The sequence below is a fragment of the Lobosporangium transversale genome (genome assembly GCF_002105155.1).
Source record: "Lobosporangium transversale strain NRRL 3116 chromosome Unknown BCR41scaffold_53, whole genome shotgun sequence".
Classification (NCBI taxonomy): Eukaryota; Fungi; Mortierellomycota; class Mortierellomycetes; order Mortierellales; family Mortierellaceae; genus Lobosporangium; species Lobosporangium transversale.
Genome location: NW_019029031.1, coordinates 59,306 through 83,724, shown reverse-complemented (window position 1 = coordinate 83,724; position 24,419 = coordinate 59,306). Strand labels below are relative to the sequence as shown.

The 24,419-nt window shown below is 41.4% G+C and overlaps 8 protein-coding genes across 8 annotated transcripts; 4 read left to right on the top strand and 4 right to left on the bottom strand.

The window, feature by feature from the left end:
* Positions 1 to 47: 47 nt before the first annotated feature.
* Positions 48 to 1,472, bottom strand: BCR41DRAFT_312575 (hypothetical protein; the record flags this gene model as incomplete). The annotated part of the gene is made up of 6 exons (XM_022021092.1): positions 48 to 182; positions 285 to 381; positions 475 to 630; positions 733 to 890; positions 1,022 to 1,126; positions 1,266 to 1,472. 6 exons carry the CDS (start codon positions 1,470 to 1,472, stop codon positions 48 to 50), a joined length of 858 nt encoding a protein of 285 aa, XP_021876839.1.
* A 3,709-nt stretch (positions 1,473 to 5,181) lies between these two features.
* BCR41DRAFT_400759 (CDP-alcohol phosphatidyltransferase-domain-containing protein) lies at positions 5,182 to 6,329 on the top strand (the record flags this gene model as incomplete). Its single annotated transcript, XM_022029162.1, has 4 exons — positions 5,182 to 5,331; positions 5,437 to 5,586; positions 5,745 to 6,118; positions 6,239 to 6,329. The coding sequence occupies 4 exons, from the start codon at positions 5,182 to 5,184 to the stop codon at positions 6,327 to 6,329; spliced, it is 765 nt and encodes a 254-aa protein (XP_021876838.1).
* A 183-nt stretch (positions 6,330 to 6,512) lies between these two features.
* Positions 6,513 to 10,795, bottom strand: BCR41DRAFT_389743 (hypothetical protein; the record flags this gene model as incomplete). The annotated part of the gene is made up of 4 exons (XM_022028153.1): positions 8,070 to 10,795; positions 7,279 to 7,955; positions 6,874 to 7,148; positions 6,513 to 6,780 (listed from the first exon to the last, which is right to left on the bottom strand). The coding sequence occupies exons 1-4, from the start codon at positions 10,732 to 10,734 to the stop codon at positions 6,513 to 6,515; spliced, it is 3,885 nt and encodes a 1,294-aa protein (XP_021876837.1). The 5' UTR covers positions 10,735 to 10,795.
* Positions 10,796 to 11,066: 271 nt separating this feature from the next.
* BCR41DRAFT_425667 (regulator of chromosome condensation 1/beta-lactamase-inhibitor protein II) lies at positions 11,067 to 13,115 on the top strand. The gene is made up of 5 exons (XM_022030613.1): positions 11,067 to 11,300; positions 11,377 to 11,926; positions 12,039 to 12,292; positions 12,440 to 12,677; positions 12,877 to 13,115. The coding sequence occupies exons 1-5, from the start codon at positions 11,091 to 11,093 to the stop codon at positions 13,062 to 13,064; spliced, it is 1,440 nt and encodes a 479-aa protein (XP_021876836.1). The 5' UTR covers positions 11,067 to 11,090; the 3' UTR covers positions 13,065 to 13,115.
* A 382-nt stretch (positions 13,116 to 13,497) lies between these two features.
* BCR41DRAFT_413832 (hypothetical protein) lies at positions 13,498 to 14,463 on the bottom strand (the record flags this gene model as incomplete). Its single annotated transcript, XM_022029489.1, has 3 exons — positions 13,498 to 13,708; positions 13,761 to 14,154; positions 14,383 to 14,463. The coding sequence occupies 3 exons, from the start codon at positions 14,461 to 14,463 to the stop codon at positions 13,617 to 13,619; spliced, it is 567 nt and encodes a 188-aa protein (XP_021876835.1). The 3' UTR covers positions 13,498 to 13,616.
* A 1,538-nt stretch (positions 14,464 to 16,001) lies between these two features.
* Positions 16,002 to 16,813, top strand: BCR41DRAFT_190458 (hypothetical protein). The gene has a single exon (XM_022019816.1). It carries the CDS (start codon positions 16,128 to 16,130, stop codon positions 16,665 to 16,667), a length of 540 nt encoding a protein of 179 aa, XP_021876834.1. The 5' UTR covers positions 16,002 to 16,127; the 3' UTR covers positions 16,668 to 16,813.
* A 961-nt stretch (positions 16,814 to 17,774) lies between these two features.
* On the top strand, positions 17,775 to 20,871 carry BCR41DRAFT_362125 (hypothetical protein). The gene is made up of 2 exons (XM_022025677.1): positions 17,775 to 18,002; positions 18,091 to 20,871. The coding sequence occupies exons 1-2, from the start codon at positions 17,800 to 17,802 to the stop codon at positions 20,696 to 20,698; spliced, it is 2,811 nt and encodes a 936-aa protein (XP_021876833.1). The 5' UTR covers positions 17,775 to 17,799; the 3' UTR covers positions 20,699 to 20,871.
* A 415-nt stretch (positions 20,872 to 21,286) lies between these two features.
* BCR41DRAFT_374639 (hypothetical protein) lies at positions 21,287 to 24,200 on the bottom strand (the record flags this gene model as incomplete). Its single annotated transcript, XM_022026885.1, has 2 exons — positions 21,287 to 23,450; positions 24,115 to 24,200. 2 exons carry the CDS (start codon positions 24,198 to 24,200, stop codon positions 21,287 to 21,289), a joined length of 2,250 nt encoding a protein of 749 aa, XP_021876832.1.
* Positions 24,201 to 24,419: the final 219 nt, after the last annotated feature.

The following is a 24,419-nucleotide window of genomic DNA, read 5'->3' as shown; positions in this document are numbered from 1 at the left end:
CTTTTCTCCTGCTTTTTTTTTTTTTTTTTTTTTTTTTTTTTTTTTGTTTAGACCAAGATCCACATAAAACCAAACTGTAAGATCGATAGACAGATCAAGAAGTGGATCCTGCGCTTCCGCTGAGGAGCCAAGACTGTGCCTGTGGATGACTCGGGTAAGATGACATATCTTAATGATCGTAACTATGTTTTTGTGCAAAAAAAAAAAAAAAAAAAAAAAGTTAACATGTTAATATTCGCTTCTAGGTTTTTTTTTTTTCAAAAAATAAGAAAAAAACTACATACCAAAAAGAATCCAGTTGCTGCGCCAGTGTACAAAAACACGGCCCAGAAGACTGATCTTGGTGCCTTGGCCAATTGCGCAATTATGGATACAATGATTCTATGTCGAGGAGGAAAAAAAAAAAATTAGAACCACTATTTAAAAGAGAGATAGAAGAAGAGATTGTTATGATTGATAATAAAAATACTTTACCCAACAAACTTGTAACCAGAATAGGCCAACAAATCCAAGATAGGAACTTCACTCGTGATATTCAACAAATAAATGACCAGTTTGATCATCGTAAACTCGAGCAAGATAACAGCCAAGGCTGATGATGCCGTAGGTCCCAAGATCTCTGGACTGAATCTAGATGTTTGAGAAAAAAAAAGAGAGAAAGGTAAATAAATCAATAAATAAAAGGTAAGGATTCATGATAGCTATGACTAGTAGTGTAATAACATTGCTTACTTGTTATCAGCACCCATTGAGATACCAATGAGAAGCACGTAGGTAACAAAGGCCATGACAGGAATGTACATATCAGGAGCATTGATATCATCCCGAGGAGACAAATATCCAATGGTCTCTCCTGTTGTCTCTGAGCGTTTTAATAAACGAGTCCAAAGCTGAAGAAAAAAAAAAAAAAAAAAAAAAAAAAGTATGAGAAGCTCTTCTTTGCTATATTTTTTTAAAAGAAAAAAGAAAAAGCAAAAAAGTAAAGGGATATAACGTATATGTGTATAGATGTTAAATATACCTTATGACGCCAAGGGAAGATGAGCAACTTGAGTTTGCTGACAACGTACTGGTTGCTGACATTGAAGTAGGGCTGTAATGCTGCACGATTGACCCACCGATTGAGCTAGCAAAAATAGTAATAGTAACAATGGTAGTAATAAGGATATGATTAGGTTTTTTCTGTTTGTCTCCTGTTTTTTGACACATTGTCCACGTTGTCTAAGAAAAAAAAAAAAAAAGACAATGTTTTCCAGCCACCGTACATTTTGTTCAACATATTCCTGTCCAGCCATCACAGCGGATTTTCCAAACTGCATACCCAACTGTGTGGTGCCATCGTTCAGGTTGAATGGAAACGAAGGAATACCAGACGCATGTTGTTGTTGTTGCTGGTGCTGGTGATGATGATGGTGCTGCTGGTGTTGCTGAAGGTGATGTTGCGGCTGTTGATGATGCTGTTGAGGAGACATGTATTGAGCCCGAGGTGATCCTCCATATCCTCCTCCTGACTGTTGATGTTGATGTTCAAAACTAGATCGCTGTTGAGGTCTATATTGATTCTGTTGATAGGGTTGACCTCCTACTCCTACTCCTCCCCCTTGCTGTTGCTGTTGTGCTTGCGCATAAGGCATCCTTGGAGATGGTGTAGGGGCAGCATCTCTCATCTGAACTGGAGGATGTGTAGGAACAGGATGTTGAAGAGGAGGAGGAGATGACACGTGGCTTCTCTGTTGATACTGTTGTTGTTGCTGATGAGGATACTGTTGATGTTGTTGCTGTGGAGGTGCAGGTTGATAGGCATTAGGATTATACTTGTTGGGTGAATAGTAAGATCCTTGTTGCTGTTGTTGTGGTTGATATTGATTATGTCTTGATTGAGGCTGGGTGAATCCTCCACCCTGGTTCTCATAAGGGTTCATTGTTTAAATTAACTTCAGTTCTCTTCGATGCGATGCGATGATTCGATGCTGGACCTGAATCCCTTTTTTGTGTCCTGAAACTGATCGTTAAACTGCCCTTGAGATATATATTTAATAATATATATAAATATATACTACTCTTGACGATGCGATGCGTGCAAGAGAGAGTGATGTAATAAAGAGCAAAGAAGGATGAAGAATGATGACCCATCCTCCTTAAAGCTAAAATAAGCAATCAAACATGTAGAATGCATATTAAATTTTGAGCCACGTCACATTAATTTTTCGTTTACCCTGATCTTGACTGATTTACTTGCGAACTACATTCTGTAGATCTGTTGTGTTCTCGTGTTAAACGCAAAGTGGACCAAGTCCTTCCACGCGTCCATCATTTCATTGTTGTTCTGTCTTGATAACTAGGCCTCTTTTCGCTCTCTTTTTTTTTTTCTTTTCCTTCAGCTCTCGCTACCTGTGATCGCCATAAAGAAGACAGTCAAAAAGCTCTATTTGAGAGGCTGTCTAAAATTATTCGTGGCATCGATTATGTTTTAGACCTGCACTGGCTGGGTATACACGAGACTAGCATTGGATTAGTACATTTGACATTGGGTTCGTCATGAACACTCTATGCCGGATACATGTGCATACAAAGTATTCTATCCTTGAGATAACCAGAGCTTTACCAACAGTGACCTCTCTATCTTCAGCTGATAGACAAGAATGCAGAGTACTCTTGGATGAAAGATAGCCGTTCAGTACATGTCAAATGTCAAATGTCATTTGACAAAGAGAAGTCAGGAAATTGCAAAGAAAGTACTTCCAGTACGACTTTTTCTTTTTTGCTTTTCCTTTTTCTGAGAGTTCTTTCCCGACTCTTTCTAATGAGTCGAAATGAAGGTTGGGAAGATGTAGGGATTCCACCGGTTGAGGTAAAGGACAACAAGCTATTGGTTCGCCAATGGCGAAAAAATATCCGTTCACAGAAGAGGTCACTCATCAAATTATAGAGGTACTCCTTTGTATTCTGCACATGCCATCATGCAAACATTGTACCGTGGCGTTTTTTTTTTTTTTTTTGTAAAATTGGGGACGAAACAACGCTTGTTGCAAATGTAACAATGGGAATCAAGGATTGCCTTATTCAGGAAAGTAAAGACAGGAAAAATTGTTTTCTTTGAGTGTTGTGTTGTGTACATGCACCAGGCCATTGAAGTGTGTTTATATGCCCTGACAATGAGAGAGACACTGCATCGGCGCATTTTTTTTATTTTTGAAAGAGGAGAATAAAAAACTATGCTGGAGCCAGAAACCTTCACCTTTTATTTAAATGATATTGTATGATACGTGTAGGCTTTACCGTGTAGTAAGGCAGTTTTTTTTAAGTTGGTGTAACAGCAAATTTCCCTTAGAGAATGCAAGACACATGTATCAAAAAAACATCGACAGATCTTCCGCATGTAACAGATAAAGACTGTTTGTTGTTTTGTTTGGTTTGTTTGATCAATGGTGCGCCAAAAAAAAAAAAAAAAAAAAAAAAAAAAAAAAAAAGACATATAAATGAAAGCCGTTCTTCCGCCCCCATCCGTTCTTTTCACTCAGTATAATCACAATCCTCTTACCACATATCATTAGCCTCTCATTATCAACATAGAGGTTGAGGGCCTCTGGCCTTTTCTTACTAAAAAAGGATACGGCCCCATTGTCCGATATGGATCTACTCGGCCTCTCGACTTGAATGTATATCAGGTTGACATACGGGCAAGCAACGGGTGCGTAAACAGCACTTCATGACCATCGACAAGAACGTTCTGTTGGAGGAAGCGAGGGGACTTTGCAAATTATTAGACAAACAGAAACTGAATGATTGTATGCCTGGAACTGTCACCTCAGGAGGGGCGATCCCTTGCCTATGGCATTCAAGGCGTGCTTAATTGCTTGAAAGTCAAGGAGATCAAAAGCTGCTTTTATTATTGCTGCCAGGCGGAAGTCTTTTATTAAGGTCCCGTCATGATCATCACACAATGTTCTGACCTTATGAATAAAAATGGAAGCGCTCCTGAGGTGCACTCCCAAGTGGTACATAGTGCTAAAGGCCCTAGGAATTTACAGGAACAAACTCACACTACTTGGTGTAGTGTCGAACAATGACTACAGCAGAAACATTCCATCGCTTGGACTATCAACCAATTTCGGGGAGGTAATTTTTAATTATTATTACTGTCATTATTATTACCATTGTTTTGTTTTTTAGAATGCTAACTTTCTTTTATTTTACATTAAATGTTCAAGTTGCACTGCTTGTATTTGCTCGTCAAGTCCAAACACCCATTCCCTTGGACAGGACCTTGAAGGATATTTGCTGCCGGTCCAATGGTCTGGACAACCCTCTGGGTGTTTTTACATCGCATAGTTGATCTAGCTAGTTGCACCCACTATTTAAGCGTAGTCTGTATGATAATTAAAAGGCTGAATGTTTCTCACTGACTATTTGCACATCTAGACTTTACAACCCCCAGTTGAAGGCTTCACCAATGCCTGAGGGTTCTGACTAGCCATGAAAAAACCTTGAGCATGAATTGTTGTGATATAGCCACGTGATTGTCACAATGTGACGTATTTTTTGGTTGCCTCGCATTGCCGCGACAATGCACTCGAAAACATTAAACCTCAATTGAACCCTTGATAGAGTCTCCGAAGGACCTGTGCTGTGCTTCTTTTCTCTCCATTCTTTTTTACTCCATGGCGTGCAAATCCTCATGGAGCCTTGTCCAAAGGCTCCATTCTCTTCATTCTCTTCATTCTCTTCACTCTAGTCAACCGTTCATTGTCTGTCAGACCCAGATTCGAATCATGCATCTCTTTGTCGGCACTCCTAGACTCATACCACGATCAACTCTTATTCAATCTAAATGTCTACACCATTCGTAAGGATAAGGATATAACATGCCTTGTTCTTCTTTCCAGTCATGAAAAAAATGATATCGCTATTATCCTTTATTACTTACGACTACTATTTGCTTTGTTTAATTTAATTCGAATCATCAAATTCAGAAGACAGACGTGTTTCTCAAGATATGAAGGTGCTCTAGAATTATCATCATCACCATCATGGCCGAGGTGAATTTAATATTAGGGTTTGATAGGAAGCAAGAAAAAAATGTTCAGTTCTTTTTTATTCTATATTAATGCATTAGATCTAATATTTTTTAGGATATCTTTACATGCAGGACAAAAGAACTGGATCAATCAACATAGAATGATGTTTTCAACTAGTGTCCATAACAATAATAGTAATAATAATATTAGTAATAATAATAATAATACCAGCGACAGCAATAAAGACCAAGGAGCATCAAGTAATAAGGATAACAAGGGTCAATCATTATTAAAAGGAAAAGGACTCGCAAAGGTATCTTTTCGCTTTTCGCTTTTCGCTTTTCGCTTTTTTTTTTTTCCTCTCTGTTGTCATGGTGATCCACTAATAAACCTTATTTTAATTTATTTTTAATAAAAGGGTCTATTACTTCATGAAAACATTTACACGTTACCCAACTTCTTAACATTTACACGGTTGCTTTCTGCTCCCTTGATCGGATACTGGGTCTTGCAAGGAGATTATACCAATGCTGCCATCCTTTTTGGTGTTGCCAGTCTCACTGATGGCGTAGGTTTTTTTTTTTTTTTTTTTTTTTTTTTTTTCCCCTCCCGTCTTTATTTATTGCAAGGAAAATATACACACCGTAGCACGTCTTGGTCTGATCTTATATGTCTATATTCTCTCTATCCCTATCTCTATCTCCAACAACTTATATATTTACTCAGCTGGATGGCTGGATCGCTCGTCGGTACAAGATGCAAAGTATTGTTGGGACGATATTGGACCCTATGGCGGACAAGACATTGATGACCATCTTGACCGTGACCTTGGCAGTCCAAGAATTGATTCCTATTCCGATTGCAGGCATCATCTTGGGTCGAGACGCGGGCTTGGTCTTGGCTAGCTTCTATTATCGTTATATTTCTTTACCTGAACCCAAGACCATGAGACGCTATTGGGATTTCTCCATCCCTTCTGCAGAAGTTCATCCGACCATGATCAGTAAAGTCAACACGGTGATCCAGATGGCCTATATCTGGTTGTCCCTCTTGGCTCCCGTCTTTGATTTTACTGGGCATGTAGGGTTGGAATATTTGGGGTAAGCAAAAAAAAAAATCATGATAAAGAAATAATGAATAGTGATATTATGGCAATACTCCATATATTTAATTCTTTATACCGTTTATTTATTTTATTTTATTTTTATTTTTAATAATAGATACACATGCGCGGCAACTACTTTTTGGAGTGGTGCATCATATGTCTATTCCAAAGATGCTGTCAAGATACTCTACCCACCAAAGAAGTAAAAAAAAAAAAAAAAAAAAAAAAAGATTATCCATAAAAATAAAAAAAGAATATAAGAGTAATAATATTTTTCTATTTAAATACAAATTTTATGGGTTATATTTTTATAGTACAATTCCTAGGGAAATGAAAGGATTTTTTTCTTTTTCTTTTTCTTTTCTTTTTCTTTTTTTGTTAAAGATGAATCAAATCCGTTGATGTGGCAATAACATCGGGAATGAAGTCGAGAGCATCAAAGTCCGCTCATTGTCTGAAAGCATATCTAAATGTCTTCTCAAATGACCTCCACTTCGCATGGCGCGTTTGCCCGAAGGGACCGCTGTATTGATCGATTCTGCATGAATCATCGACCGTAATAAAGGTGCATATGTCGAGAAGGTCACGTCCAAATTAAATCGTAGCCCATGTAACGACAGAGTCTGTTCTAGTGCTGGTTGCATGCATTCCAGATTTCTATTTTTTTTTTTTTAAGTACAAATATAGAATTAGCAATAAATAAAGGAAAGAGAAAATAATCCTTAAAGAGAAAGAGACCCTTTTCTTTACCTAGACATATCCCCATTCAACGCAACAAAACTATTGGCAACAGATCGATTGGGATCATCCCTCTTGGTAGCATCTTCAAATACGTGTGGATACATCATTCCATATTCGTTGGCTCGGTGCACGTATTGCGATTCATAACCCTCTTCAACAAGACTGGCCATTTCTTGATCCAACAGTAAATGATCTGCCCCCGATGGCCGCTTATAGATGGCGAAATTTTGTCCTACGTGAACAACGTCATCTCGACTAGCCTCAAACTGATCGTTTTCGTAACACTAAGATGTGGAGAAAAAAAAAAAATGGAAATAAATAAAGTTTAGCATACTTTCCTTCCATGCTAGGCAAAACATGCCATTTCCTACAGATTTGCAATTTCTCAAAGATGCTTGCTTTTTCTTATTTTACCTGAATAGCACGCCCACTTGTCATCCGCAACTCGGAATCATAAAGAGACATCGATTCAGCATATTCGGCTTGTAATTCCAACAACGACAGCACTTGATTGTTGTCGGGACTCATAGTGCTCGAGATATTTTTATCCACAGAGATGCCCGGTGCAGAAGCTGGTATGATCCCCTTGGCACTAATCCTCAACAAACGCTGAGGCTTTCTACGCATTGGAGATCCTGAGAGGCTCTGAATAGGTTTTTTACCATTATTGTTGCTGTTACTATCATTGGCATCTTTAAGAAAGCTAGATTTTTCCGAGATGGGTGAGAAGCTCCGGCTCGAACTTGGGCTCGGGCTCATGCTGGGGCTACTAGATGAACTACGACCAGATGGAGATGAACTACTACTATGATAATTGTTGTTGTTGCTGATACTGTTGTTGAAGCTGTGATTACTACTCCACAATGTAGGCTTACTCTTTGCAATACCAGAATCGTACTGCAGTTGCATCAAGCATCTCCTAACATCATGTCGATAATGTTGAATAATGCTCAAAATGTATTCAGACGAACAGATATATCCCTCGATCTTGCAGACACGTGTTAAATACTGATGAAGCTCGCGTAAACTTGGTCGATTGAATTCAAGATGTTCCTGGAAACGAAAGGTTCCTTCAGGTATCTTTGACGTATCTGAGAGAGAAGGATCAAAGTAGATTTAAGGGACAAATATCTCAAGGCAGAAGGCACATCAGGAATTAAAAAAAAAAAAATCTATTCGTGCCGCTAATAGACGCCTATCCTTACCATTGCAGGTCATGATAACAGGCCGCCTACTCTTTGAAAGCAAAGTTACGACACTCGCCCAGAATCCCTTGTCATCTTCAAATAGAATATCAACTTCTTCTAAAAGGATAATAGATTGTCGAGGGTTGACGGTTGATAAAAGAGAGTACAGATCTGATAGCGTATCCTCTTGGTTCATAGGCGATCCTATCCCTTCAGACCCTGTAGTAGTAGCAGGAGACACTTTTCGTAACCTCGATGATCTCAATTGCCTGGTATCATAAGATTCAATCTCTGCTGCTGCTGCTGTTGAGGTCATCGCTGAGTCATTACTCTCATATCCTTCCACATCGATATCTGAAGCTTCACCCATTACTTCATCTTCGTCAATTAGAGGTTCCTCTTCCTCTTCTTCCTCCTCTTCCTTTTTCTTTGCTTGTTGATTTTTTTGACTTTGTTGAAAAAAGGACTGAATGGTCATTTTGGGTGGTGCTACTGCTGTAGACGCAGCAGCATTATTAGAATCTTGGGCCTTTCCGCTCATTGGACGGACGGCCTCATCTTTAGTCTCTGTTCTCACTATTGCTGCTGCTCCAACTACACGCACATGATGATTCTCGGCCATTTCTCCAACCACACCTAAAACATCTCTTCCTGTCCTTCTCATCCCTGGTGACACCTCAAAAACCTCATATCCACTTTCTTCTGCACATGCGTATATAGCAGCTGTCTTGCAACTTCCTGTTGGGCCACTAATCAATATTGTATTGGACTTGATATCAAATACTTTTGGTAAAGTCCTTCTTGATCTATTTGTGTTGCCCTTCATTTCAACTCCATCGTGAACTAACCGTGAGAAACTTGACAAGGGCTTGGGGTTTGCAAAGAACCCATCCTCTTCCTCACTCTCATAACCATATGGATCTTCAAAATCATCCGCATCGTCATAGATAATGAAATCATCCAGATCAGCGGCCCCTTTCCGTCTAGGACGTTTCCGACGTTTCTTTGCTGCTCCCATAATATCCAATATTTTTCGATTCACTGGTACTGATGCTACTGATGATGATGAGATTGATGGTGATGATGGTCCTGCTGATGCTATTGTCGATACTGATTCATTTGCAGAATTCTCTTCAGGGTTCAATGTCCAACCTGAAACTTCCAGTCCCTTAAGCCATTGAGTCAGATATTCAGTACAAGCCCTATTATCCAAAACTTCGGACCCTCGAGTTGGTCGATATTTTTCTGTCCATAATTCGCCTACCCTCATGTCTATGGGTACCTCTGCTGACCCTGGTTTCAGACCAGCGCCTTGTAATAATGTTTCTGCCCAGGTTTGTTGCCAAAGTGGTCCATCCTCTGAAAGCCTTTGACAAGACTCGAACTCCTCAGCATGATCTGATTCATGGACATATTTACTGTTGCTGCTGGTGGCGTTACTGTTGTTTTTGTTGCTTTTTTTGGGATTGAGTAACTGCTGTCTTTCTTTTTCTGTAGGTCGTTGTAACCGGTAACTCCTTTCAGACCATTCCCGCCATTTTTGATCTCGATCTTTACCCCAATGTGTCCAACAATCCCTTCCTCGAGGTTTAAGTTTGTAATTAGGTGCAGTGATGCCCAGATCAGGCGACCCTCGTAAAGAGTACCATCCAAAAGGAGCATTACTACTGTTGTTGTTTTTGTTGTCATTGTCGTTATCGTTGTTGTTGACGTTGTCATCGGTTCTTTTGCGATATGAAAAAGACGAATTTGGCATAGGAAACGGCGATGACGATGAACCAGAAGTATCAAGGTGACATAGTTTAGCAACCATGCCATTGATGACATCAATAGTTTCCTCTCCATGAAATTGTTGATGTTGAAGTGGGAAGGGTGATTCTAAAGGCTTCGAGCTGTATCGCTTAACATTCCGTTGCTCCTTTGATTCTGATTCGTTTACTCCTCCTTCCATTGCTGCTGCTGCCGCTGTTTCCATGGCGAGCAATTTTGATGCTTTGGCTTCCTGGAAGAACTTGTGGGTTTCCCCTGACTTTGACATATTGGGATCGACAATTGATTTGGAATGCGGTGGCTTCGAAATATCCACAGACGTTGAAATGTTGTTATTGTCATTGTTGATATTAGAGGAAGACAATAACAGTGCATTATTAGCAGGACCTTTGCTCTTTGCTTTCCTACCCCGTTTGGGTGCAGCGGTACTAGTAGCAGTAGTTAGTGCTGTTGTTGATGCTATTGCTGCATCCGCCTCCAGCTTTTTTTTCCGTTGTTCTGGTGTGAGGAACAATGAAAAAACTTGCTTAGGTGCATCTTCTGCTGTTGCTGCTGATGCTGCTGTTTCTGGAGCAGGAATCGGAGCTGTTTCTGCTGCCTGATTTGAATTTAGTGTCGGTAATGATATCTCCAGCTCGGATTCATGTGTATTCATTTCCTTTGTATTATCTGATATTGATGCCTGTGCCAGATCGGTATAATCACTGGTATTGTTATTACTGCTATTATTGTTATTATTATTTATCTCCATGTCTTGAGGGATGATTGTGTCTGGGGCTGGTTCATAGGTTGGCGAGGGGGCGACATTTTCTCGTGTCTCTGTTCTTGCCTGTAGATCTTGTTGTAAATAAGCCGTGAGCGATGACTGCCTTGTGGAGCGGTTCCCCACAGACGACGACAATGTCGGAGCCATATGAAGAGTTTTTGCTTAAATATATTTTCCTTGAAGTGCAAAAATAGCAATCATATAAAATTCTTGAATAAAAAAAATTAAAAAAAAAAAAAAAAAAAAAAAAAAAAAATATGCAATGCAATGCAATGCAATGGTGGACTTGATCAAATGCCACCTTTTTGCTTTTTTGTTATTGTAATTGGGCTTGTCAAAAGCCCAAGAGGTCGCGCGTTCTGGCACTCTGATCTAATTAAAAGTGCAGTCACAGTCTCGTAGCACTGTACCGGTTCTTCGTCTTCACACCTCATTTCATTGTTATCCCTCCTTTCATTGCATCCGTCGTCTTTTCTTTTTTTTTTTTCTTTTTTTTTTTCCTAATGACCCTTGCCTTTTCATTAACCCGCCGCATAGCTCAGCGAGGAGCCTTGTCTAAATGTGCCATTTCTTCTCTCCGCTATACCAACAGAAGTAGTAGCAGCAGTAACCAGTTCCATAGTTCTTCTTGGTTATCTAGAGCCGCAGTGATTGAATGGGGCTACGGTTCAAAGGAAATGAACGTCTTTGATAGTGATTCTATTTCCGCGCGGGTAAGAGAAATGTTCATTACATACTTATTATATCAATTTCCTTAAAAATAAACATTTTTTTTCCCCTTGATCTTAGGGTCCTTATCAAACACGGATAGCAGCTGGAGCATCACATCGTCTGATCGCATTGATGGGTGAGGGCGAGGCAGGGATCTTGGGCGGGGGTATGAACCATAGCGGACAACTCGGTAACGGAGCTCGGAATGAGGAGAGTACATTCAGCGCTATCGACGTGTCTGGTTTAGATATCCTGGCGGTCGCATGTGGGCGTGAACATTCCATGTTGCTCGCAACAGCACAGGATTTTAATGATAGCAAAAGCAGCAGCGATGGCGAAAAGGGTGTTGGTGCAGCCAACCCTGCAGGGGCTGAACCTTTACAGTCACCAGTATCCTCGTCATCATCATCAACACTTCCCAAAAGAACAATTTTGTTTGGGTTTGGAAACTCAATGTATGGGCAATTGGGATTAGGAGGATCAAAGGACACGTTGGGTAAAGAACTAGGAGGGCAGGAAGTTCCTGGATTTGTATTTGAGCCATCACCTACTGCAGTCGATTTACCAGACTCAAACGAGAATATTACCCAAGTGCAATGTGGATTAGACCATACAATCGTCCTTACAGGTGGGAAGAAGATTTCTTTGAGGACACTAATTTGAATCTGTATTGTTATCTGACTAAATAAATGTATCGCACTTTTTTTTTTGTCTTTTTTTTTTTTTTTTTTGCCCACTAGATCAAGGGAATCTGTATTCAATGGGATGGGGTGCAGACGGTCAATTAGGCTTGGGACCAGAATCAAGTTCTGATCGTGCACTTCCCACGTTGATCGAACGATTGAGTTGGAAAGCAAAAGGAAAGGAGGTTGGGCGTATCAAACAAATATCGTCTTCGACAGATTTTACTCTAGCGCTGCTAGAAAGCAACCAACTATGGATCTGGGGGAATGCCGAATATGGCCAATGCATGGTTAATAAGAAGATTGATAGGGTAACAAAAAAAATTACCTTCCATGTCACCAAACTCAAAACTATGCCGAGTAACGCTTACATCTCGCTTGATTTGATAACTAATGAGGATCAGTTACATTTCTTGTATACATATATATGCCTCTATATTATATTTTGTGTGTAATAGATTCTCGAGCCAATGCATATTCCACATCCTATTCCAGAGTCAGAGACGATTGAGGCCGTTGCTGCAGGTGGTACATTTGGTTTGTTGCTGACCAAATCTGGAAAAGTATACACATGCGGATATGGCGCCTTGGGCTTAGGTCGTGACAAGACTCATGTCCTTATGCCTGAGCAAATTACTGCCTTGTCAGGGATTCGTCGAGTCGTTGCCAGTACAGATTATGCAGCTGCAATCGATGGTAAGAGATACAGAAAAGCAGGTGGATGGAAAGCATATATGTATAAAGGCATGAGGAAGAGGAAGAGGAAGAGGGAGAGAAAGGGAGGAAGCGCAGGGAAAGAGTGCGGATGCGAGGGGAGAGATGGAATGCTTTTTTTTTTTTTTTTTTTTTTTTGAATTGTCAGATCCTTATCTAAATAACAATATATCTTTTTTAGACAAAGGGAGTCTATACACTTGGGGCACATGTGGCAAGACTGGACGATTGGGGCACGGTGATTTTGAACATTGTTTTGAGCCACGTAAGGTCCGCATGCCACAGGAGCAAGACGGACGTAAGGTAGTTGTCCATGATGTAGCCTTGGGACAAAACGGTGCTTTAGCCCTTGTTGAGTATGATGAATGAGCTGTAGCGAGCGATGATATACAAATGTGTAAAATAAAAAAATAGACGGGCAAAAAACGTTACAAAAGAAAGTCCGTTAGATTCACCTCCTTTGTGTGCCTTAGTGCGTGCTCAAAACCTGCTTTGATACTGTTGATTTCTCCTACGGATTGCTATCCTTTTCCCCGAGAGCGAGCCTACAAATACACACGATTATGCTTCGTTTGCGCTGGAAGGAGAGGCCTAGAGTGATGATTGAGGGTTTGGTAGTTGCATGCAAGGACATCAAGCTTTGGTGCGGTGAGTTCAACTACCATTGCATTATATAAAATGCCATAATGTTTGTATTTTTTTCTTCTCCTTTTGATTACTTTTTAAAATATCATCAAATGAGTATTCGTACTATTTAATAACTCGTAAACATTCATCATTCACTGTATTCTCATCTACTTAAGCCATACTGGACTTTATTACAGGATGTTTGTATGGTCAAGGCTAGACACTTGGGACATTAATCCCTCGCGTTTATACAATTTGATTGTAAAAGATTTATTGTTACATGAACTGGGATATTTACTCCGCTAGATCGGCATAAATACTCTCTTTATGATGCTGATCAGTGCTATCGTATGAGGCACTTGGAATATAATACGCAATCTCCGTTGCTATTCTGGTAGTAATTATTACCCTGGCCGCTGCCATTACTATTGTTATTACCTGTAAAGTTACTTCGCTGTGACGATTTTTGACGGACAGTGTTGCTTCCCCACTTTTCTGATTTCTTATCGCTTTTCTCAGCATTGTTTGGGTGGCCCAGACATCCAAATAAGCGAGTAATTTCATTGTAACCCGAAGTGATGCCCTGGCATACCACCTTTTCCCCATTGCAAGCTGAAGTAATAAGAGTCTTTCTCTCCGATCGCTGGAGTCGAGGGAGTGCAAAGTCAACAGCGAGACATAGTTCTGTAAGGAGGTCATGATCATTGCCCATCCTGCAAATGCCTTCCAAGTAAAGATTAAAAAGCCTCAGGGCCATTGGTGACAAAAGGACACCTCGGTGAGGTATACATAGTGCTATACATCTGTCAATGTCCTTTTTTTTCGTTATAGTCTATTGATATTCAATAGAAAAAAGAACTATCCCAAATAATATTGTTGGCCAGTAACGTCTATTACGATGGAGGACATCATTCTGCAAACTACTGGATATACAAGTACTTTCTAATGTATATAAAAGAAGGATGTGAAAGGGTAAAAGAGGAAGAAGGGGAAGGTCGCATGCGGAGGGATGGTGAAGTCAAAAGAATACGTACAGGGTGTACCTAACAGAGAGTTGTACACACAAAAAGTTGGCCACAGACGGCCTTAAGAAAGCTCCTTTCGAGCTGTTAATTTTTATTGGCCATTCATTACGAGTCATGAGTGGTTATCCACAGTCCATCATGTTTGCCTAGGCTTGGCCTGCTTTGCTGAGACTTTCTATATCCATATTTGTAACCAGCTTCAGAAAGTTACTCTGTCTCTTGGATGGCCTTCATCCCTATATTGGGCTCAAGCAATGCAGATGCCATGACCAACACAAGTCTTCAAGCATACTCGACAATTAGTTAAAATCTGTATTCAAGGTTACCTTATCGACTCAAATCAACTACTAGATGAATAATATGTCAAATACATACCAAAGACAACAGATAGAGGACGATAGGAAGAGAGGAAGAGACTGAGAAAAAATGAGACTGACAGCAACAGTCAAAGGGCTGAACAAGAGTTCAAAACTTCGGTATAGTCGACTGTTTTATTATCTAGAAGATAGATCGCCACTATCTTAAAAAGAAAAGAATGCATTGACTGCCAGTAAAAAAAAAAAAATTAGTCGCAAGAGGCCGTTGTTTGGGATGCACATGTTACAGTTTGGTGGCGCACTTCCAGCACCATGAAATAGGTCAACACACAGTAAACAGACACAGTCCTGTACTCCAGCGAAGTCATTGGATATGGACATGGATTACAGCAAATTCGAGCAAGTCAAGCAAGTCAAGCAAGTCAAAGAGATGTAGTATGGTCTAGATGGATGTTTATTGGATCATGAACAACAAAGTCAATGAGCACTTGTGGATAAGAATGATGATACAGCAAAGTGGAATTAATGTCATATAGATATGTTGCTATCGATGGTCCAGTCCACTTGCCTTTGCCTTGAGCTTGTGAAAGGCCTGATAGACATATCCCACGCTGTTAAACTATCTACTTTATGCGACAATCCTGACAATCAAACATAGCATGAAAGAGATAAGGTCTTTCTTGGAACGTACTTTTTAAGGTTGCAGCCCCACTCTGCTATCAACATCATGGAACAGTAAATGCTCTTATATACTCCGCTTTGCAGCCTTACAAACAAACAAACAAACAAACTCTATTAGGAGACTAGGATGGAAAGAGAGCACAGACCATGGTAGGAAAGAAAGAAGAAAAAGATTGTCCAAGACTGTCAAGATAGAAAGGAAAGCAGAAGATGGAGCAGACAGACATAAAAGCTTATTAGATATCCCAGTAGTATCAAAGTATCAAGAAGAATTAAATACGGTCCATTCGCAAGAGAGGACTGTTTTCGAAATAAAAGAAAAAAGAAAAAATGCCAAATTGCAAAGATCTTTTCATATGAGAAAAAAGTCCCACAATCACTCGATGCTGTCGAAGGCTGGTGACAAAAGAAAAGAAAGCGAGTCACTATGCCTCTGAGAACGTATAAAAGGATCTCGCTTTCCTCTCTTTCTTGGCTCCTCACCGCAAAGCAGCAACAGTTCAATATGTTTCCACAAATTGATTGGTGCAACTTTAGCCGAGTAGCCCATGATATGCGGGGAGTGGAGTTGAAGCTCGGAGGGGGTCTGTCCTGTCGGGACCCAGGTAGATCTCCTCTGAGTCTGCGAACCAGGTGGGGGGCGCGCAACCAGACCACCTCCTCGTGGTGCGCCCTGGGCTGTCTGCTCTCAGCAGCAGGCAGGCGAAGAGTCTGGCAACTCTTTCTTATTCATCACATCATATTCGTTCTATTCACGACTACTTGTCAACATTGTGGTATCCATGATGGGGAACAAACAAACAAACAAACGACTCCTCCTCTTCCTGAGACTTCCATGGCTAAATGGTGATGTCTTTCATGATGAAGAAGACGCAGCTCTTATTGTTCTTGCTCTTGAGTCCAAAGTCTTGTCTTGTCTTGGCAAGTGTGCCACCAAATTGAAACATTTACATTCATCAATAGCATCTTCAGCCTTGTTCAGCCGTTTTTTTCTTAAAGTCATTGAATGGGCCCCTCCATTTCAACAATTCCATCGCAACATGCATCTTCAGCCATTGACCATTTCTGAATTAGTCCAATTACCTGAAAACATGAGCATTCTTGTTGGCGAAAAATATTACAGAAATTATCAACGTGTCTGTAAGGTTTTCCACATTGCTTTGCCGTGGCTCTTATCATTATATTCTTTGATCAAGTACCAAGAAGTATCATACCATCTCGACGGATGCCTACCATTGCCAGGGCGCGACTCTTCAGATCATACAGACCATAGCACCATCAAGTTTGTTCATCGGGCTTACTCATCTAACCAAGTTTCATAGCTCCATACGAGAGACTGAATGTTCCTTCAATGACCGAGACTCATAGTTACCCTTGGGATTGGAGCTTTGGAGAGAGTCCCTATATTAACACCTTGCGTGCGATAAATGAAACTGGTCTGTACTTGCTGCTTTGTATGAGGTTGAAGCAAATGTCTTTGAGCGGCACAAGTATCTTTACTCTATTCTGCATATGGCCAAAGACTTTATCACCTCGCAGGCCTCTTGATCCTTAATCAACGACGCTTGTCGGGGGATACTAGCTCGAAAGTGTCTAAAGTTGCAGAGCTTACATCCCAATCCTCATAGCTGGAGGACCAACGGCGAGCACAATAAGGCAGTATCTGCAGAACGGAGCTCCTTCAACATTCATGTGCATTTCCGTGTCTGAAGGGTTTATATTTGAAGGGTGTCTTATCAAGCAGTGAAGAGATGGCAGCTATCCTGGGACACACAAAATCGTGGACGGTGTTAGGATTTACCAGGACTTTCTCAGCTTGATTAGATAAACTATCAGTACCGAAAGACCTAGAACATCTAAAAATCCAACCATGGTTGTTGTGAAGCGAAAGGGCTTGAAGAAGCGATATGGATTGTAAAGCAATGCCTACCGAGACCACATAGAAATTCTGCTTGGTAAAAGAATGCGGTGTCTTCGGTAAGAGAAAAAATATATATTACAACAGAATAAAAAATAGGTGCATTTATTGAGCATATCGTGGTCTTCAGTAACCGTCGAGTTTTGGAGAGAAACTGTGTTTGCTCTCCTATAGCCCCTCTCATGAAGCCCAAGCACGCGATCGCTTAGTTTTTATGCCATGAATAGCTGAGTGGTTGTATATAAAACTACTCTTTGCGTCCGATTCAGATGTTTGACAGACAACTTGAGAAGAAAGATCAAGAAATGCTTCTCAAGAATGTCTTCAAGATGTCATCCACGAAGCAACTGCCACAGTGAAAGGCTTCTGCAAAAGGATCTAGTCTTGAGAGACACATGAAGCTTTGGAAGGCATATATTTTCTCACTCTTGTCATGCGCAGGTGACGAAGGCTTTAAGAAAAAGGATGCATGTGTTACTCAAAAGAGAAATGAGGGAACCTTGCATTCTGTCCTCATCCATCCAAGTACCACCGACATGGCGGAGCATCAATACCAACAATTCCGAAAGGCTGGCATTATTGAGAGAGTTTGTGTCAGAATTGCTTCTACCTTTGCAAACAATGGCAGCTCGTCCTGCCATGTGAGTCTGCAAGACATTCGAGACGTGTTTCCAGATGCACAACGATTCAAACTGGAGGAACTTCCCATTCCATTCCTCATAGACCCTAATGGGAACAGGTGTGTTACTGATTATGCTGCGCTTTAACAATTATCTTTGGAATGTAAACGAAAAAACTCAATCTGGTATATTCTGTCTTCTTATCAGAGTCGAGCCACCATGCATTGCATTTTATCCTTACAAGATCCTGGATGTCATTACAGAAGCGCCACAGTTAGGCAACAGCAATAGCAGCAGCAGCAGCACTGAAGCTAGCAGTGCCAACACCAGCAGCACCAACACCAACACCAACACCAACACCAACACCAGCACAAATACCAACACCGACAATACCAACAGCAATAGCAACAGCAATCACAGTGCCGCCATCCACTTGCCTACATTCAGAAAGTCAGCAAAGTATGCTCGGGATACTCTTTCACCATTGTCAAACTTGATCCAATCTTTCAATTCACTCCTTACTACTCGCAACAATGCATATATCGAGGTGGTCAACTTTAACCTTGAGAAGGTTGCGGATTTGCTCTTGGAGGCCGAAGAGAAGGACGACAAGGTGGCTAACCTGCTTTTGGAAACCAAAGAGAAGGACAGCGAGATGTTTAAACTGCAAGAGAAGATGCTTAAACTGCAAGAGGAGATGCTTAAACTGCAAGAGGAGATACTTAAACTGCAATTGGAAGCTAAGGAGAAGAATGAAAAAATGCAGCATCAAAGCCTCGACAAACTTGCCTTGCTTCAACAGCATGTTGATGCTATTCTCACCCAGAATGCTGGACTTCACGAATGTCTATTTTCCCGACTATTTATCATTTTACCTGTCGACCACACCAAGTGGGACCCAATGAATGTCTTGAAGAACAAGCTCCGTGTTCATTTCCTATGTGAATGTGGAGACCACACTACAATGACAAGCAAGAGTAGTCAGAGTCAACTCCATATTGCCAATCATGATGGATACGAGATCCGAGACAGCGCGAGATTCTTCCGCAAGTATGGAAAGCACATATTCATCCTCTTGCAGTGGCTCAAGCTAGGAATGTCCTCGTCTACATCTCTGGCACTATCCCAAGATTCGATAGATGCCGGTATCGATTGTTCAATCGACTATATGGAAGCACTCTCTAAAGAGGACCCAACCTTGAACAGCATTACTACAATCGATGACTATGATGACCTGAACGGATCTGATTTTCAAAATATGAGGACAACCCTTCGAGTCAATGATGAAAGCAGGCAATTTGGGGATATGTACAGGATCATGACCGAAACAGGCCGCACCAAATGGGTTTGTCTCGACCACTGTCGCTCGATGTATGAAGAAAAAGAACAGAAGGCATTTATAAATGCAGTGAAAGTGAATAGTGGCAAATATAACTCGCATCTTGGTAAATTAACTATCACATTGGAGTCCAGAGAGAGAGCTAAAGAGCTCTTCGATGCACTAAGCAGTTCAATACGAGTTTACGAGTTGGATATCACATTTGACTGGGATTGGACTGAGATTGATCTTGAAGCATTTGAGAGTGCTTTGGCAGTGTCGAGTGTATCGAATCTTCGACTTGGACTTGCACGGACTCAAGGAAACACCGAGATAAAAGCACCTTCAACATCCGGGCGATATGAAAGACTTATTCGAATCATGGAGCTCAGTAATATGAAAACAATCCATATCGCTCTATCTCAGGATCTCATAAAGCTTCTCAGTTTACGGCCCAGAAGATCGTCACGCCTTCATAAGCTGACATATGAGATGAAGGCTCAATTGACTGGAACCATTGAATTACAAGGAGTTGTAAATTCACTCAAGACTAGCACGACATTGACGATTTTGAACTTGAGTAGCGGCTCAATCGGGGGTGAAGGGACTCTGGCGCTGTCAGGAGCGCTCAAGGCTAATACTAGTTTGACAACTTTGAACTTGAGCTACAACAGAATTGGAAAGGAAGGAGCTCTGGCATTGTCAGAGGCACTCAAGGTTAACACTAGTTTGACGACATTGGACTTGAGCTACAACAGAATTGGAAAGGAAGGAGCTCTGGCATTGTCAGAGGCGCTCAAGGCCAATGCAACTTTGGCGACGTTAAGCTTGAGTAGCAACTCGATTGGAAAGGAAGGAGCTCAGGCATTGTCAGAGGCACTCAAGGTTAACAATAATCTGTCGACTTTGAGCTTGGGTGACAACTCGATTGGAAAGGAAGGGGCTCTGGCACTGTCAGAGGTGCTCAAGGCCAATGCAACTTTGGCGACGCTAAGCTTGTGGGGCAACTCGATTGGAAAGGAAGGAGCTCTGGCATTGTCAGAGGCGCTCAAGGCCAATGTAACTTTGATGACTTTGCACTTGGGTGACAACTCGATTGGAAAGGAAGGGGCTCTGGCACTGTCAGAGGTGCTCAAGGCCAATGCAACTTTGGCGACGCTAAGCTTGTGGGGCAACTCGATTGGAAAGGAAGGAGCTCTGGCATTGTCAGAGGCACTCAAGGTTAACACTAATTTGACGACTTTGAATTTGAATGCCAACTCAATTGGAAAGGAAGGAGCTCTGGCATTGTCAGAGGCACTCAAGGTTAACACTAATTTGACGACTTTGAATTTGAATGCCAACTCAATTGGAAAGGAAGGAGCTCTGGCATTGTCAGAGGCGCTTAAGGTCAATGCAACTTTGACAGTTTTGGGCTTGGCGGTCGACTCGATTGGAAAGGAAGTAGATCTGGCAATTTCGGAAGCACTCAAGGAAAACACGGTTTTAACTCAATAAGTAAGAACGCCTTAGGCGTCAAATAAGGGACACCGATGCTGTTAGACATACTCAGGACTGACTGGTCAACATTGGATCGTTTTTGGGATACTTGATTGATTGATAGTTGAAATAGTTCTGGAATAGTTAAAGAAAATAGTCTGGTTTAAATAAAAAGCTTGCTTGTAACAGCCAAGCGACAATGAAGTCTTTGTACTAAGGGAGAACAATTTTGCCGTCTTTATATTTTGCAACTATGCTTTACGTAGCGTAGCATTGAAGAAAGCTGTTTACGAATCTTCCACTGAACCGATATTGATGAGCGTGCAGTCTTATTGTAAAGAATGAGCTTTCAGCGACATAGGCATGCGAGGTCTTCCAAGAAGAGGAAGAGCTGGCATCAAAGGATTAAAAGCCAACGCTGTCATGGCTGCTTGGCTGTTACAAGCAAGCTTTTTATTTAAACCAGACTATTTTCTTTAACTATTCTAGAACTATTTCATCTACCAATCAATCATGTATCCCAAAAACGATCCAAAGTCGGCCAGACAGTCCTGAGTGTGTCTAACAACATCAGTGTCCCTTATTTGACGCTTAAGGCGCTCTTATTTATTGAGTTAAAACCGCGTTTTCCTTGAGTGCTTCTGAAATTGCCAGAGCTGCTTTATCCCCAATTGAGCTGAACATCAAGTCCAAAGCCGTCAAAGTTGCATTGACCTTAAGCGCCTCTGACAATGCCAGAGCTCCTTCCTTTCCAATTGAGTTGGCATTCAAATTCAAAGTCGTCAAATTAGTGTTAACCTTGAGTGCCTCTGACAATGCCAGAGCTCCTTCCTTTCCAATCGAGTTGCCCCACAAGCTTAGCGTCGCCAAAGTTGCATTGGCCTTGAGCACCTCTGACAGTGCCAGAGCCCCTTCCTTTCCAATCGAGTTGTCACCCAAGCTCAAAGTCGACAGATTATTGTTAACCTTGAGTGCCTCTGACAATGCCTGAGCTCCTTCCTTTCCAATCGAGTTGCTACTCAAGCTTAACGTCGCCAAAGTTGCATTGGCCTTGAGCGCCTCTGACAATGCCAGAGCTCCTTCCTTTCCAATTCTGTTGTAGCTCAAGTCCAATGTCGTCAAACTAGTGTTAACCTTGAGTGCCTCTGACAATGCCAGAGCTCCTTCCTTTCCAATTCTGTTGTAGCTCAAGTTCAAAGTTGTCAAACTAGTATTAGCCTTGAGCGCTCCTGACAGCGCCAGAGTCCCTTCACCCCCGATTGAGCCGCTACTCAAGTTCAAAATCGTCAATGTCGTGCTAGTCTTGAGTGAATTTACAACTCCTTGTAATTCAATGGTTCCAGTCAATTGAGCCTTCATCTCATATGTCAGCTTATGAAGGCGTGACGATCTTCTGGGCCGTAAACTGAGAAGCTTTATGAGATCCTGAGATAGAGCGATATGGATTGTTTTCATATTACTGAGCTCCATGATTCGAATAAGTCTTTCATATCGCCCGGATGTTGAAGGTGCTTTTATCTCGGTGTTTCCTTGAGTCCGTGCAAGTCCAAGTCGAAGATTCGATACACTCGACACTGCCAAAGCACTCTCAAATGCTTCAAGATCAATCTCAGTCCAATCCCAGTCAAATGTGATATCCAACTCGTAAACTCGTATTGAACTGCTTAGTGCATCGAAGAGCTCTTTAGCTCTCTCTCTGGACTCCAATGTGATAGTTAATTTACCAAGATGCGAGTTATATTTGCCACTATTCACTTTCACTGCATTTATAAATGCCTTCTGTTCTTTTTCTTCATACATCGAGCGACAGTGGTCGAGACAAACCCATTTGGTGCGGCCTGTTTCGGTCATGATCCTGTACATATCCCCAAATTGCCTGCTTTCATCATTGACTCGAAGGGTTGTCCTCATATTTTGAAAATCAGATCCGTTCAGGTCATCATAGTCATCGATTGTAGTAATGCTGTTCAAGGTTGGGTCCTCTTTAGAGAGTGCTTCCATATAGTCGATTGAACAATCGATACCGGCATCTATCGAATCTTGGGATAGTGCCAGAGATGTAGACGAGGACATTCCTAGCTTGAGCCACTGCAAGAGGATGAATATGTGCTTTCCATACTTGCGGAAGAATCTCGCGCTGTCTCGGATCTCGTATCCATCATGATTGGCAATATGGAGTTGACTCTGACTACTCTTGCTTGTCATTGTAGTGTGGTCTCCACATTCACATAGGAAATGAACACGGAGCTTGTTCTTCAAGACATTCATTGGGTCCCACTTGGTGTGGTCGACAGGTAAAATGATAAATAGTCGGGAAAATAGACATTCGTGAAGTCCAGCATTCTGGGTGAGAATAGCATCAACATGCTGTTGAAGCAAGGCAAGTTTGTCGAGGCTTTGATGCTGCATTTTTTCATTCTTCTCCTTAGCTTCCAATTGCAGTTTAAGTATCTCCTCTTGCAGTTTAAGCATCTCCTCTTGCAGTTTAAGCATCTTCTCTTGCAGTTTAAACATCTCGCTGTCCTTCTCTTTGGTTTCCAAAAGCAGGTTAGCCACCTTGTCGTCCTTCTCTTCGGCCTCCAAGAGCAAATCCGCAACCTTCTCAAGGTTAAAGTTGACCACCTCGATATATGCATTGTTGCGAGTAGTAAGGAGTGAATTGAAAGATTGGATCAAGTTTGACAATGGTGAAAGAGTATCCCGAGCATACTTTGCTGACTTTCTGAATGTAGGCAAGTGGATGGCGGCACTGTGATTGCTGTTGCTATTGCTGTTGGTATTGTCGGTGTTGGTATTTGTGCTGGTGTTGGTGTTGGTGTTGGTGTTGGTGTTGGTGCTGCTGGTGTTGGCACTGCTAGCTTCAGTGCTGCTGCTGCTGCTATTGCTGTTGCCTAACTGTGGCGCTTCTGTAATGACATCCAGGATCTTGTAAGGATAAAATGCAATGCATGGTGGCTCGACTCTGATAAGAAGACAGAATATACCAGATTGAGTTTTTTCGTTTACATTCCAAAGATAATTGTTAAAGCGCAGCATAATCAGTAACACACCTGTTCCCATTAGGGTCTATGAGGAATGGAATGGGAAGTTCCTCCAGTTTGAATCGTTGTGCATCTGGAAACACGTCTCGAATGTCTTGCAGACTCACATGGCAGGACGAGCTGCCATTGTTTGCAAAGGTAGAAGCAATTCTGACACAAACTCTCTCAATAATGCCAGCCTTTCGGAATTGTTGGTATTGATGCTCCGCCATGTCGGTGGTACTTGGATGGATGAGGACAGAATGCAAGGTTCCCTCATTTCTCTTTTGAGTAACACATGCATCCTTTTTCTTAAAGCCTTCGTCACCTGCGCATGACAAGAGTGAGAAAATATATGCCTTCCAAAGCTTCATGTGTCTCTCAAGACTAGATCCTTTTGCAGAAGCCTTTCACTGTGGCAGTTGCTTCGTGGATGACATCTTGAAGACATTCTTGAGAAGCATTTCTTGATCTTTCTTCTCAAGTTGTCTGTCAAACATCTGAATCGGACGCAAAGAGTAGTTTTATATACAACCACTCAGCTATTCATGGCATAAAAACTAAGCGATCGCGTGCTTGGGCTTCATGAGAGGGGCTATAGGAGAGCAAACACAGTTTCTCTCCAAAACTCGACGGTTACTGAAGACCACGATATGCTCAATAAATGCACCTATTTTTTATTCTGTTGTAATATATATTTTTTCTCTTACCGAAGACAC

Bases quoted from the DNA above. Each gene is read 5' to 3' on its own strand.
- BCR41DRAFT_362125 (XM_022025677.1), top strand. From the start codon at position 17,800: ATGGCGGAGCATCAATACCAACAATTCCGAAAGGCTGGCATTATTGAG. The intron at 18,003-18,090 runs GTGTGTTACTGA...TCTTCTTATCAG, and splicing joins ATAGACCCTAATGGGAACAG to AGTCGAGCCACCATGCATTG.
- BCR41DRAFT_425667 (XM_022030613.1), top strand. From the start codon at position 11,091: ATGACCCTTGCCTTTTCATTAACCCGCCGCATAGCTCAGCGAGGAGCC. The intron at 11,927-12,038 runs GTGGGAAGAAGA...TTTGCCCACTAG, and splicing joins CCATACAATCGTCCTTACAG to ATCAAGGGAATCTGTATTCA. The intron at 12,678-12,876 runs GTAAGAGATACA...TATCTTTTTTAG, and splicing joins TTATGCAGCTGCAATCGATG to ACAAAGGGAGTCTATACACT.
- BCR41DRAFT_190458 (XM_022019816.1), top strand. From the start codon at position 16,128: ATGATGGGGAACAAACAAACAAACAAACGACTCCTCCTCTTCCTGAGA.